This window comes from Aspergillus undulatus (genome assembly GCF_047715775.1).
Source record: "Aspergillus undulatus strain CBS 261.88 unplaced genomic scaffold BDV17scaffold_34, whole genome shotgun sequence".
Lineage (NCBI taxonomy): Eukaryota > Fungi > Ascomycota > Eurotiomycetes > Eurotiales > Aspergillaceae > Aspergillus > Aspergillus undulatus.
The window spans coordinates 6876-20364 of record NW_027396638.1 but is presented as its reverse complement, the minus strand read 5'-3'; the positions used below and the strand labels follow the sequence as shown (position 1 = coordinate 20364).

The 13489-nt window shown below is 50.5% G+C and overlaps 4 protein-coding genes and 2 non-coding genes across 6 annotated transcripts in view; 3 read left to right on the top strand and 3 right to left on the bottom strand.

Annotated features, from left to right (window-relative positions):
• Nucleotides 1-30: 30 nt before the first annotated feature.
• On the top strand, nt 31-2653 carry BDV17DRAFT_266673 (uridine kinase family protein). Its single transcript, XM_073758295.1, has 9 exons — nt 31-84; nt 153-524; nt 607-734; nt 837-981; nt 1038-1080; nt 1133-1246; nt 1310-1351; nt 1401-1632; nt 1713-2653. Exons 2-9 carry the CDS (start codon nt 348-350, stop codon nt 2194-2196), a joined length of 1365 nt encoding a protein of 454 aa, XP_073614195.1. The 5' UTR covers nt 31-84; nt 153-347; the 3' UTR covers nt 2197-2653.
• Nucleotides 2654-2721: 68 nt separating this feature from the next.
• On the bottom strand, nt 2722-2795 carry BDV17DRAFT_t101. The gene has a single exon. It is a non-coding gene; the product is annotated as a tRNA-Ile (tRNA).
• Nucleotides 2796-3839: 1044 nt separating this feature from the next.
• Nucleotides 3840-3913, bottom strand: BDV17DRAFT_t100. Its single transcript has one exon. It is a non-coding gene; the product is annotated as a tRNA-Ile (tRNA).
• Nucleotides 3914-4195: 282 nt separating this feature from the next.
• BDV17DRAFT_266669 (pre-rRNA-processing protein ESF1) lies at nt 4196-7112 on the top strand. The gene is made up of 2 exons (XM_073758294.1): nt 4196-4364; nt 4458-7112. The coding sequence occupies exons 1-2, from the start codon at nt 4301-4303 to the stop codon at nt 6578-6580; spliced, it is 2187 nt and encodes a 728-aa protein (XP_073614194.1). The 5' UTR covers nt 4196-4300; the 3' UTR covers nt 6581-7112.
• Nucleotides 7113-7188: 76 nt separating this feature from the next.
• On the top strand, nt 7189-11513 carry BDV17DRAFT_266668 (uncharacterized protein). Its single transcript, XM_073758293.1, has one exon. The coding sequence runs from the start codon at nt 7630-7632 to the stop codon at nt 11221-11223; it is 3594 nt and encodes a 1197-aa protein (XP_073614193.1). The 5' UTR covers nt 7189-7629; the 3' UTR covers nt 11224-11513.
• Nucleotides 11514-12484: 971 nt separating this feature from the next.
• BDV17DRAFT_266666 (uncharacterized protein) overlaps nt 12485-13489 on the bottom strand; it is a gene marked incomplete at its 5' end in the record, with an annotated part of 1127 nt that continues 122 nt past the window's right edge. The window contains one exon of the mRNA XM_073758292.1: nt 12485-13489. Coding sequence (XP_073614192.1) covers nt 13218-13489 — 272 coding nt within the window.

Below are 13489 nucleotides of genomic sequence, written 5' to 3'. Positions count from 1 at the left end.
TTCAACTCGAACATTAACCAAATTCAAATCCTTGTCTAGACTAGGGATATGTTTCTTTGGTATATACAATCAGTCAAGAAGAAGGTCGTATTGTTCCTCACTGAGCTGTTCACGAGGCGGCTGAAGAACAGAACGGCGCTAACCCGCAACAGGAAAATATACCGCTTAAAATGTTTTAGCTTCATCGCACTCTTGAGACTTCGAGAACCGCCGTTGTGCGCCTGCAACCGCTTATCAGTTCATTTCTCGCTCGATCGGCCCCTGTTGCCTATTGATCCTGATCATTCTCCTGCCGTGTGATACTCAGGTTACCGAGTTATATCCCACCGTCAGGAACAGTAGGCAACATGGAGTCGATCTCGCCCGTGTACTCGGCCGCCACCAAGCCCGAGAAGCGCTATTCTCCGCCATGGGCTGATTTGAGCATCATTGGAATTGCTGGCAGTTCCGGATCTGGAAAAACGTCAGTGGCCATGGAGATTGTGAAATCCCTGAATATACCCTGGGTTGTCATCCTTGTAATGGTACCAAGCGTCACCACCCTCAACTAGACATGCACCCCGATATTCGCCTGGCTTTGAGCTTAAGAGGTCTAACAGTCTGCAGGACTCGTTCTATAAGAGCTTGACTCCAGAACAACATACGAAAGCACATGCAAATGAATTTGATTTTGACAGCCCAGAATCGATTGACTTCGATGCTCTGGTACAATGTCTTAGAGACCTCAAGAAAGGGTACGGCAGCCCTATGTCTTTGACTTCTACCGCAAAGCCTTGTGGAAATCGACAACAGGCTCTTGAAGATTGACTCAACTGACTTGCCACCGTCCCTTGAAGGAAGAAGGTAGACATTCCTGTCTACTCGTTCGTTCACCATCAACGACAAGCCCATACTACTCCCCTCTATTCCCCGCACGTTCTCATCCTGGAGGGCATCCTTGCACTCCATGACAAAAGGATCATGGACCTTTTAGATGTCAAAGTATGCTCCATTTTTCTCACAATCTGGCCCGCCATGGAGCTTACTCTTCCCTCCAGATCTTCGTAGAAGCGGATATGGACGTCTGCTTAGGACGTAGGGGTATGTAGTCCCCTCTACACGGTCACCAGGTTCCTGACAATTGTTTAAACAGTCCTACGTGATGTCAAGGAAAGAGGCCGAGATATTGATGGAATCATTAAACAATGGTTTAACTATGTCAAGCCCTCATATAAGCAATACGTTGAGCCCCAACGCTCAGTCTCGGGTAAACACTATGTTTCTCTTCGCAAATGCTACCAATAATACCACGGCTGACCCCGAAATTTAGATATCATCATCCCTCGGGGTATCGAGAATAAAACAGCCATCGGTAAGACCCACATCCGTCATTTGATCTTGCCGCAAAATTGACAAATAAGGCATGGTGGTACAACACATCCAACGCAAGCTCGAGGAGAAATCCGAGAAGCACAGTGAAGCCCTGAAGGAGCTGCGCCGCCTTGCATCTGAGGAAGACCTATCGCCTAATGTTGTGATGATGTCGCAAACGCCGCAGTTCATCGGCATGAACACTATACTCCAGAACCCAGAGACGGAACAAGTCGACTTTGTCTTCTATTTCGATAGACTAGCTGCTTTGCTGATTGAAAGGTAAATCTTAATCCTTGAGCCAAGGCTGGCCGTAGCCCCCAGTGTACAGCATGACCAACAACTAACGCCGTCGGATATAGAGCACTGGATATCACTTCCTACACACCCAGGGAAGTAGAAACCCCCCAGCACACATCCTACAACGGCCTAAACCAAGAAGGCACGGTATCAGCCGTCGCAATCCTGCGCGGCGGCTCATGTCTCGAAACCGCTCTAAAGCGGACAATCCCCGACTGTATCACCGGCCGCATGCTCATCCGGACAAACGAGCGCAATGAAGAGCCCCAGCTCCACTATCTCAAGCTGCAGCAGGGCATTGAAACCCACTCTACTGTTATGCTCCTTGACCCCCAGATGGCGAGTGGAGGAGCGGCCCTGATGGCAGTCCGTGTCTTGATCGACCACGGCGTGGCGGAGGAGAGGGTCGTCTTTGTGACTTGTGCAGCGGGCAAATCGGGTCTTAAGCGGTTGAGCACTGTGTATCCGCATGTTAAGGTCATTGTTGGACGAATTGAGGAGGAGAGGGAGCCGAGATGGATGGAGAACAGATATTTTGGGTGTTGAAGCGGCATATAGATTGTCACCGTGTGCATACCTGCATGCCTGCATTTACAGACACATACATATATACATGCATACATTGCTTGTAAATATGCTCTTGTCCGCTGATGAGTGATGGAATGTTCTATGTCTAGTCCTAGTTCCCTGACGATTGATTCATGACTCCAGTGCCTGGACATGCCAGAGTAGTGAGGCGTAGGTCCACGACCGCGACAACAATGTTTCATTCCCATATTCAATCCCGTTCCCCACTCACGAACAACCTGCAAAAGGACATGGTTCTTAAAGGCCTGGAATATTGAGCGCAATGAGGCGATTGGGGTGAGCATGAAACAGTCCTATACTGACGTGGTCCACGGTCATTGCGTGCCGGAAGTTGACTATTGCAGTATACCCCTTCTAACACAGTGCTCGTTGAGCAGATTATACTTCGGCTCATGGGATAATAGCCCGGGGCAGAACGCTAACTTGTGCAAAAATTAGTGTCATGTCTTTTCTGATGTGTGAAAAAAAAAAAAAAAATTTTAATGGTCCCAGAGAGGCTCGAACTCTCGACGTCCGCATTATTAGTACGACGCTCTAACCAACTGAGCTATGGAACCATTTGTTATGGTAATGTAAATTAAGCTTTTATATATAAGGTAAATTCATTATCTCATTCTACCTAGCATTATTGCTTTGAGGACTACGAGTGCCTCTTTGATCCTCACAAAACTCAGGTGGCATAAATGTCCCCTTCTAGTGCTACTTATTAAGCTTGAAGCATGGCTAATAAGTCCTCTGTCTGTATCTGTGAGGACTTAATGAGTCCTGGGAAGTTACTATTTCTAATAAAGCAGAAATATAAATTGCTGCTGCGGTTCATTCCGAGCATACCTCCACGTGTATATTGTGAGGGGCGACTGCTCAAGTAGACCGATGCAACTTTAGAAACAAGAGGTACTGAATAGAGCAAGGTCTTGGACATAGCTCCTCTTTTTGTCCCTGGACATGTAGGGGTGCCCGAACCCTAACAATTAATGATATATTCTCCAGCCAAGCTCATGACAAACAATAGCAATGCCCTGAAAGGATGGTTGTCACTATTATAACAATACTACAGGAAGATGGTTGATTAAACCGAATCACCAGACAAGGAAGTTCGAAGTATTCTAAGCTACAGGCCGGAGACTTCAAGTTCTGGCCCCGTACTTGCTTGTACCTGGATGCAGCAGACATCGCAGGCTTCGCTGCTCTATCTAAATGCCAACCACAGCACCAAGAGTCCCAAGTAGTGAGGTCCAGCTCTGGTCAATACCAAGGGGAAAGACTGGGAGCTCCGAAGCTCGCGAGTAGAATTACTCGCATATCTTCCTATACAGCGGCCGGACCATAGCAGTATTTCAAACCACGGCTTTGTCCCCAAGATAGGACCATGGACAAAAGCAGCATTGATAGATGATATCAACATGCCTGCACCATGAAGTCTTCAAAAAGCCGAGATGGCAGTATTTGCCTATCAAGCTCATCAGCCCACACACAAAGGACGGCTCGAATGGTAGGCCACCATCGTGCGCAAGATACATGCATGGAAGCAAGTTTTCCTTCATTTCCTTGCGAAGTGGCAAAAAGAGAAGCAGAAGCTCCAAAAATGGAAAAAAGGAAAATGGTCCCAGAGAGGCTCGAACTCTCGACGTCCGCATTATTAGTACGACGCTCTAACCAACTGAGCTATGGAACCAGTTGATGTTTCAGGTGTAAAAATGTATTATAGAAGCAGGTTGAAGCAGGAGGACTAAATTTCAGTCACTAAACTGGTTATCTTCCATAGATTTAGATATGGAGTAGGCTGTAATTTACATTGTAAATCGAACTGTTAGTTGAATTGTGAGTTGTCATGTGAAATTTTGACCTCCAATGAAATGCTGGAGGGACTGCCGTCGCCGCGGCGTCCGTCGATTCTGGATCCGGCCGCCAAAAAAAAAAAATATCGAGCCTCAAACTCTTTTCCAAGACTTAGCCTTCCAACAAAACAACCCATACCCGATTATCTTCCAGTTATACGCAATTTAAAGCCGTCCCGTTTCTCATATACATCTTAAAAATCTACCAGCGAGCGCACCCAGCCATGTCAGACCGCAAGAAAAGCAAGAAAGGCAGCGGAGGTAAACGCGATGCCGGCCCGGTCATCAGTATGTATCTTCCTTCCCTCACCCGCCCCTTCTCCATGCGACAATGGGAGCGTGCAGCCTGATGGGCTAACATAGTCATTAATTCTTTTACAGCCGACCCCCGATTTGCAAACATCCAAACAGATCCTCGCTACCGCCTCCCCAGCAAACGACACACGCACACGAAACTCGATAAACGATTCGCGCATATCCTTTCCGACAAGGACTTCTCGCGGAATGCGGCTGTTGATCGATACGGGCGGAAATTAGCTCGCGATGATACGAAGAAACATCTTGAGCGGTTTTATCGACTCGAGGACGAGGGAGAGCAAGATGACGACGAAGGAGCCGAGGGCGAGGAAGACGACATCAGCGTCGACGATGATGAAGTGGTTCTGAAAGAACTGAAGAAGGCTGATCGCCGCGCAGCGGGTTATGACCCAGCGCGTGATGGGGGGTTCTCATCGTCGTCGAGCGAGGAGGAGTCGAGTGATGATGAGGATGAGGATGAGGATGAGGTCGACGAGGAAGCTTTAGGTGGTAAGGAATTGGACTTCCCTGATAAGCAGCGCGAAGATGTGCCTATCGGCGAGGTGACGAATCGGATTGCGGTTGTCAATCTGGACTGGGATAATATTCGGGCGGAGGATCTGATGGCTGTATTTTCGAGCTTTGTGCCGGCTGGTGGGAAGGTATCGAAGGTTGTTGTCTATCCGAGTGAGTTTGGAAAAGAGCGCATGGAGAAGGAGGAGACCGAAGGGCCGCCGAGGGAGATATTCGCTACGCAGGATGATGAAGAAGAGGACGAGGAGGAAGATGAAGATGAGGATGAGGGGCTTAACTCTGATGAGGAGGATGAGCGGATCAAGAAGTCGATGCTCAAGGAAGACAAGGGCGAGGAGTTCAACACTACGCAGCTCCGGAAGTATCAGCTGGAGCGACTACGCTACTTCTATGCTATCTTGACATTCTCATCAAAACAGATTGCGAAGCATGTCTACGACAATGTCGATGGGGCGGAGTATCTAACGAGCGCAAACTTCTTTGATCTTCGTTTCGTGCCCGACGATACAGATTTCTCCGATGACCAGCCACGAGACGAGTGTGAGCGAATCCCAGATGGATACCAGCCAAACGACTTCGTGACAGACGCACTTCAACACAGCAAAGTCAAGCTGACTTGGGATGCGGATGATAAATCGCGCAAAGAAGCGCAGGCTCGTGCTTTCCGAGGAAGTCGAAAGGATATTGACGAGAACGACTTGAAGGCTTATCTTGCTAGCGATAGCTCCGACAACGAAGAAGAAGGAGGCGTGGATATCATCGACGGCACAAAGGGAGAAGGAACTAAAACGTCATCGAAGGAGGCAGAGCGGCAGCGCATGCGAGCGCTTCTTGGCTTAAGCGCGGAGCCGGCCAAGTCCTCCAAATCTGATGGCCCGGTTGGTGAGATGGAGGTTACGTTTACGTCTGGTTTGGCCGGTGAACCCAACCGCGACACCATATTCGAGAACGAGCCAGAGGAAACCAGCGTTGAGAAGTATCTGCGCAAAGAGCGTGAGAGGAAGAAGCGCCGCAAGGAGAAGCTAAAGGGCGGCAAGACGGAAGATGCTGGCGACGATGAGAAGAAGGACAACGTTGCTGAAGAAAAGGCACAAGAAGAAGAAGACCTGGGCTTCAATGACCCATTTTTCCTTGATCCTTCTGACAAGGTAGCCACCGCTGCTCGCCGCAAGGAGGAGAAACGCAGGAAGCGGGTGGAACGCGAAGCCGAGGAAGCAGCCGCTGCAGCCAAACGGGCCGAACTTGAACTGCTGATGATGGACGACGATGACGCCAAAACTGGAGTGAGGCACTTTGACATGAATGACATCGCCAAGGCAGAGAAGCAGGCTCGCAAGAAGAAGGGCAAGCGCAAGGGCAAGGATGTGGCGCCGGTGGTTGCCGACAACTTTGAAATGGACGTTAGCGATCCACGATTCTCCCGGCTCTTCCAGAACCACGAGTTTGCAATCGACCCAACTAACCCGCGGTTCAAGGCGACGTCGGGTATGAAGGCTCTGCTAGAAGAGGGCCGCAAGCGCCGCCGGGACCGCGATGAGCGCGGAGACGAGGAGGACCAGAGCCGCGACTCGAAGAAGCAAAAGCAGCGGTCTAAGAAGGGCGCGTCTACGGAATCCGGTACAGATGATCTGAAGAAATTAGTGGAGAAGGTGAAGCGGAAGACGAAGGCTTGATTAATGATGTTTTGAGTGTACGTCTAAACTTGCTATTGCCTGTACAATTTACGGAGTACTCCCAAGAAGGCGATTATGGACGTATGCATACCTATACCATTTGGACAGCTTGTTTCACAAACTGTATTTGCTCTCTTATGCTTCGTAGAACCGTTCCCTTCCTGCCGCAGAAGAAGGTCCGAGCTTCAGAATTGCGTTTTCGGTCCCCTCGCTTCTGCATCTCCTTCGTCTGTTCATCAGCCATTTGGTCTTAGAGCCAATACGTGATGCAATACGTCAGTGTAGCTTTGACATTTATTTCCATCCCGACAGCAGTCGTCCCGCCGCATCCATGTCCATGCATGCAGTAGCAAGGATGGTTGTGCAACGAGCCTGGTCATTTGTATCGATCTGGCAGAGACAAAAGGTCTCAGCTCTACCAATCGGCGTTTGAAAGCACACCGAGCAGATGTGATCAGTAGTGAAGAATGTCCTTGCCTCCAGGCTGCAGGGTGGGCTGTCCTTTGATAGTGGGAGCTGGAGGTGGGCTTCCCTCACCGCCCTTTCGGCATCTTCACCAACCCGAAGCTGGAGGACCCAACCACTTTCCCTTCTCACTATCCCACCCTCCTCCTCCGCCGCTTCTTCTCCCCTCTTCTCCTTTACCTGCTTCCCACTTGCCCCTCAGGTGGAGTGGTGGCACTCAATTGTTTAATAAGGCCGTCATTATACCACTATACACCTGTTTTCTGTTCGTTGCCATCGGCCGGCGGCGACGTCTACTAGATCCGACACTTGCTACTCGGGTCGACGGATCCCTCGAGAATGGTCCTCCTCAGGTAAATTGAGTGATGGGGAACTACGGCTCAGGTTATTCTGGCTGTTGGTGATTTTGTTCCGATCCTGGGTGTGCACCTTTCTATCCGGGGACGCTTATAGATCAACTTTGCATTGGGCGGACTTGAATTCTCTTGTGTTGACTTGATTCGTCTTCTCTGTTCCTGCTTCTTTGCTACCTGTCGCTCCTTACCTTGCGGACTGTTATTTCTACTTGCTCTAGCGCCATCACGATGCTCGGCCGACTTTTGAACACCGCGGCTTCGACTTTGAGCCCGTCAGCATACTCAAACAAACCTCCTCCTCAGCTCGAATCGGTTACCGAAGAGGAACACACATCCGGCCTTTTATTTCCCGATGCGAGTGTTCTTCGACGCTCGAATACGCACGTCTTCCCTCTCCAAACCGCTTTCAACTCGCCCAATGCCTCTGCAGCCGGTGCCTTCGATGACCGCGGGGGCGTGGAATTGGATCCTCAGAAAGACTTTCGAGTGGTGATTGCTCAGAACTCCCTGGGTGATAGGGAACCATGCATGCTCCTCGATACCTGGGCCAACACATCAGAAGCGCGTTCTCCCGGTGGCCTTGGATTGGAATCCCAGGTGTCTGAGAATCCTGGTCACAGACATGCGCGTACTATGTCGTCTCTCACCCGCGGACGGCGTGGTTATCTTTCCCAGTCATCCATGGTGGACCAGAGTCCTCTCGCAGCAAGAGCTGACACACGCAGGTCATCGATTTCTTCCACTTCTAGTGCGCTTGTTCGTGGCCGTGGTCGTAGTTCAACGATGGCCCAGGCCGGAGGTTTTCCAGGGCCAACCCATTCTCGCCAGCCGACAGATATGAACGACGCAGGGCTTCTCAATTGCATATTCGGCAGCAGTGCATTCAGCTACCGCGGCTCCTCCACAAAGATGCATATAATCTCCGCTGATGACGCACCAGGAGAGGCTGGGAATGTGTCTCCTGCGACGCGCAATACTTTCACAAGATCGTTCACAACCGGGAGCTCCTCGGGTTTTGCTGGTAATAACCGGACGGACTACAAACCTCGCTCGAAAGTAACAATTCTTCTGACGAGGATGTTTAGCGTCAATCTGCCAGAGGCAGGTGACGCATCAGAGGGGCCGGACTATGCCACTTCGTTGCATCAAGAGTCTCTTCCTGAAGCTGGGTTTCCGTTCCCAGACGTCACCAAGCGCAAGAAAATCAAGGAAAAGAAGACTCCAATGTACGCAGTTGCCATCACGATCCAGATTCCGGTGTTGTCCAGAAACGCTGCACGGCCAGCATCTCGTTTCAGTGGGCAGGGCCAGGATTCGCCTAAGCCAGGAATGTCTTGTTCGCTGGACTCAGACTACCGCTGGCGTGGAGGATATCTCGATGAGAACATCGCGTCTGCTCCTGCTAGCTTAGACGAGCGGATTGACATGTTGGTAGACCACTGGGATGTGATCAACCGCACTCTGTCACACCTCGAGAGGATCTCGCGAAAGGAAATACTTTCCGGGTTGAAAGGAGTAGATTCCTCAGCAATGTTTCCGAAACCTGCGAAACCTCCAAACATGCAACGAACCAACCAGACTTTCCTCCATCTACCGGCCGATGCTCTAGCGATGAATGCGCGACTTAAAGCCGAGGCGTCTCGGAGTGCTCGCCGTATCAGCACTGCGTTGCATATCCCTAATGTGATAACAGGGCAGAGCCGCTGGGGTGTGTGGCGCGAGGAAGGTCGTTCCATCGTCCGCACAATGGGAGACAAGGAGCATAGCTTCTTCTTCCTCGTCTTGATTACTGCTTTTCTGGGGAATCATACAGAGTGGCTGAACGCCTTGGGTCCTGATTGGTACCGACGACGGCACCATCTCCAGCAGAAAGCACAGTCGGATGCAGAACCGGCGCTGCCTTATCGGACGGTCATTGTTTCGAATGATAAAATGACTGCGCGGCGCCTCATTTTCCTTCTATCGGCGTTTCTCCCACCGAAACATCGCTTTGAACCGCTTCCTTCTCCACTTCGACCGGGCACCTCTGCGTCGACTCGTGCTGTCTCACAAAGCCCGCCCGCCGTGCCTTTTCTACGGCAGGAATCGCTTCGCAGAGCCATAGAGCGTCGGTCTCGGAAGGGCCGAATGCCTCTTGATAGAGATCAACACCACCGCTCTGTCAGTGCTTCGTCGAATGAGACGGCTCACCGGTCAACGGATGGTGCCGAGAACGACTTTAGCATTTATCGTAGAGGATCAGATGCTCGTTCGGTCAGAGCAGTAGGAATCCCTCTGCATGCGGGGGATACACGCAGCAAGACCATCAGCACGCCGACAACATCGACAGCCAATCCTGGCAGCGCCGTTCCCGTACCTCACTTTGCATCCCAAGGAAGAACCGACAGGCAAGGATCTGACCCGGCTGTCGGAGATGGGGCGGACAGCTTAGCGTCAGAAACTCTTCTGAAGAGTCTACAAAGAAGCGAAAGCTCAAATGTCAGCAACGGCAGTGTGCCTTCCGCCGGAGGTCGCTGGGGCAGTCTGTTTAGTGGTTTCTGGAACTCTCGCCAGGAATCGTCGACGGACTATGGCAGTGCTGGACCGTCGCTTGGGCACCGTCAACGCTCAACCTCGGTCTATAACATCTCACCGAAACGAAACCCCCCAAAGCTTGCACAGATGGTTGAGGAAGTTTCGGGCGAGAACCCTTCTCAGATCGCCACTAGTGCGACCATCTCCATCCCGCAGCCTCCGAATGCTCAACGAAAGGTCGAAGAAGATACCCAAGACCTGTCTTCAACAACAGACCTCGCCAAGGAAAATTCGCTGAGATTATCCGTCCGAGAAGAAGACGGGATTGTGGATGTTGAGCTCCCGTTGCCTGGGTTTGTCTCACTGTCTTCGTCTGGTGACTCTACCATGGCATCGCCGAAGAAGACTCGCACATCGGTAACGAGCATCGACGCTCTTGGCTCCACACATAGCAGTGGTTCGGGCTTCCATAATCAGCCGAAAGATAACGATGGTCCAAATATTAATGTCGCTGGATGGTTGAAAAACTTCCATGATGATTTCTTACTTCAAGGCGTTCGACCTTATGCCAACCTGGAAGCTGACATCAAACGTGCAATGCAATCTGAACCCACACCAAACAGCGCTGTGGCATTGGATACTGATGGGCCAGAGAAGTGGGTGGATGTCGCCACAACTCTGATTGCTGATGTACGAACCTTCACCGTCAAGCGCCTGCGTCTCAAACGCCGAGCCCTTGGGAACGGCTCTGTGAGATCACCTACATCGCCGCGGGGAAGCTCTACTCCCGGCACGCCCCGGCACATTTCGGGTGGTTCAATTTCCACGTCGCAGGTTAGCGCTTTCGTCCCCACTGCTATGGGTTCTGCGTTGGCCTCTCCCAATCCTCACTTTGATGGATACACCATTCGTGAGGTAAAAGAAAAGATTGTGGAGGAGCCCGTCATGGATCTGGACGGAACCCTCGTTGACGCGCTTGAACGAGTTCTCGCGCAGAGCGGGCCGTCCTCATTGGCACCCACCCGGCCACCGTCTCCAACCAGAGCGCGCAAGGAAAATGACAGGACGACGGAGTTTGTGGCTGCTCGAGATGACGCCCCTTCCCTCGAAGCCCCTCGCACCGAATGTCGCCGGCTAGTCCTCGGGGCCTTGGAAGAAGTGGTCCGCAGTGTGGTCGCCGAGCATTGCCGTGAAGACGAGGGAGGGTTTGGCCTGGTTGATAGTCGCAAGCGTCTGTTGACCGGAGTCGATAACACGCTTAGAGAAGGAGTCCGAAAGTGGCTTCTTGATGTCGAGGAAGCCTGGTAGACCATTCAAGAACCTAACCGTTCCCCACAACCGCATCCACTTGGAACATTCGATCTTACATTTTAACTTTTAATCTCGCCTTGGCCGCTTTTCGCCTTGACAACAGTTGAAGACCATCCGATATGTTAGTCATTTGGCATTTCTGTTCTTGTTTGATTATGATACCCATATGTTCAGTTCTTCGGCTTTGTTTCACTATGCTTCTGCATGATATGTGATGTGTTAACGGCCTTAACTACTGCAGCATACATACCTTAATTGAATCTTAAATATACTTTCAAAGCATTATACATAAACTTAAATCACTGTAGCTGTCCCTCGTCACTTTTCATAGATTTGCCGACGCTGGTACTTGTATAGTTACCGTCTACCCATCTATATACCTAGTTGCCTACTACCTGCCAACCTGCCTACCTACCTTAGGTACTCCCAATACGTTACATCCTACCCTACGAATTAGTAGTAGTACCCTAGGTATGTAGAGCAAGATCCGGCCGGGGCGCTATCCTAGCCTAGTACTAATCAATGGTAGATGTGGTAGTGGTAGTGGTGGCAACTCACAAATCCTCGAAGAAATGAAATAGATATAACAAGTACTCCGTAGGTACGTGTCTATGTCCACAATCCAACCTCCCAAGCCGTCTGAAGGCTCTGTTTGTGAATGTGAAGCCGGTATACGAGGTTATAAGTAATTGGCCTCGATGGGATAATAATAGTGATACGTTGATACTGCTGGGATTGAGGTAGTAAGTAGTAAAGTAAAGTAATAGTACTCTAAGTCTGCATCCCCGCTGGATGACTCTTCCTCGTTCTCGTCCTCGTCCTTCTACTTCGCTAGATAGATAGACGGACGACTTCGCTAGCTTGATAGACGTAGACGTCAAGACTCGCTGAGGGAGCGGATACAGGCCTAATTTTGACGTTGTGGGGTAGGTGAGTCTAAGGTTTATTGTAGGGATATTGACTGGGTAGAGTGGTAGTCATGCTTTGTTGAACCTTGGTATGGAGTGCAATTGGGTTGTGTTATCCGTCTAACTATGTCTAGATTTAGATTTATATTTACTACTTCGCGATATCGTAGGTCCAATTTGTTTTCGAATCTGGTCGAACCTTTGAACCGCTGGTTTCGTGAATGGAGCCGTAAAGGTACATAGGGGTCCTAATAATAAAGGAGTTGTAAACCATATACATACATACAATGGTGGATTGAATCAGGAAAGGGATTTTAGAAATAAGTACAACAGAACTTGAGGTGGCAAGTGGCGGATTGCAGTGGCACGGTTAGATGGACCTCCTCGGGGGCTTGGTCCAGTACCATAGCCTATAGGTATATTATTAGAAGCAGCTGGGTAGTTATCAGTGGAGGAGTCAGAAGTTTCCTGCCCAGCGATAGCAACAGCTCAGAGTTTTCCAAGTCGCATACATTAGGTACTTCTATGGTATCTCATTGCCTGGAAAATGCTTCCAGCCATTCAGCATCATCCATTGCAGGAGTATACTGACAGATGGGAAGCAAGAGATGTGGCGCACTGTGCAGCGAATCAGGTACGGGTGTTGCACGCTGATGTTAAGGGCTCTTCAAGAGTTATACCTACCTAGTGCAGGAATCTCTGGAACAGAGAGGAGTTGTTGGGTCCCGATCGCGTTTCTGATTCCTGAGATCCGGGCCCCGCAGTTTGGTCCAGCTCAAAGAAAGAACATCTCCTGGGCTGTATGTCGAATGCAGATGCAAACCCGTGGACCTAAGCCTTTACATGATCCTTGTCAAGACGGATATCTTGGCATATCTAAAGATCAGATATAGGTTCGCCACGGAACCATGGGCGAAAGTATTTCTTTTCAAGGTCGGCAAATTTGCAGGCGAAACAATAATCAGAATATATCCAAGCCAGCATTGTTCGTCAGGCTGCTGGCAGGTGCCGACCCGCAGCGTCGACCGTCGACGGCGGATCACTGGATGGCCACCGCAGGGAGCCCTCAGTGCTTAAGCGTCGCTAATCATAATCAGTGCGCTTGCGGATGGTCCTCTCCTTCAGGGCCGTGGTGGCAACGCCGATGGTCAAGCTCGTTGTCGACTGGAGCCTGCCCAGGTTACGATAATCATGCCTTCCCGTCGGAACTCTTTTCCACTTTCCACTCAGTTCGCCTTCGCATTCATTCTCATGTTGCGCCTGCCGGACCTGCAGCCCAACAGCAGCTACTTTCTCCGCCCGGGATCTCGTCCTCATCCCCATCCTCATCCCCATCCTCATCCCCATCCTCATCC

Coding starts and splice junctions, on each gene's coding strand:
- BDV17DRAFT_266673 (XM_073758295.1), top strand. CDS start 348: ATGGAGTCGATCTCGCCCGTGTACTCGGCCGCCACCAAGCCCGAGAAG. Junction 525..606: donor GGGTTGTCATCCTTGTAATG/GTACCAAGCGTC, acceptor AACAGTCTGCAG/GACTCGTTCTATAAGAGCTT. Junction 1,247..1,309: donor GCCCCAACGCTCAGTCTCGG/GTAAACACTATG, acceptor CCCGAAATTTAG/ATATCATCATCCCTCGGGGT.
- BDV17DRAFT_266669 (XM_073758294.1), top strand. CDS start 4,301: ATGTCAGACCGCAAGAAAAGCAAGAAAGGCAGCGGAGGTAAACGCGAT. Junction 4,365..4,457: donor CGATGCCGGCCCGGTCATCA/GTATGTATCTTC, acceptor ATTCTTTTACAG/CCGACCCCCGATTTGCAAAC.
- BDV17DRAFT_266668 (XM_073758293.1), top strand. CDS start 7,630: ATGCTCGGCCGACTTTTGAACACCGCGGCTTCGACTTTGAGCCCGTCA.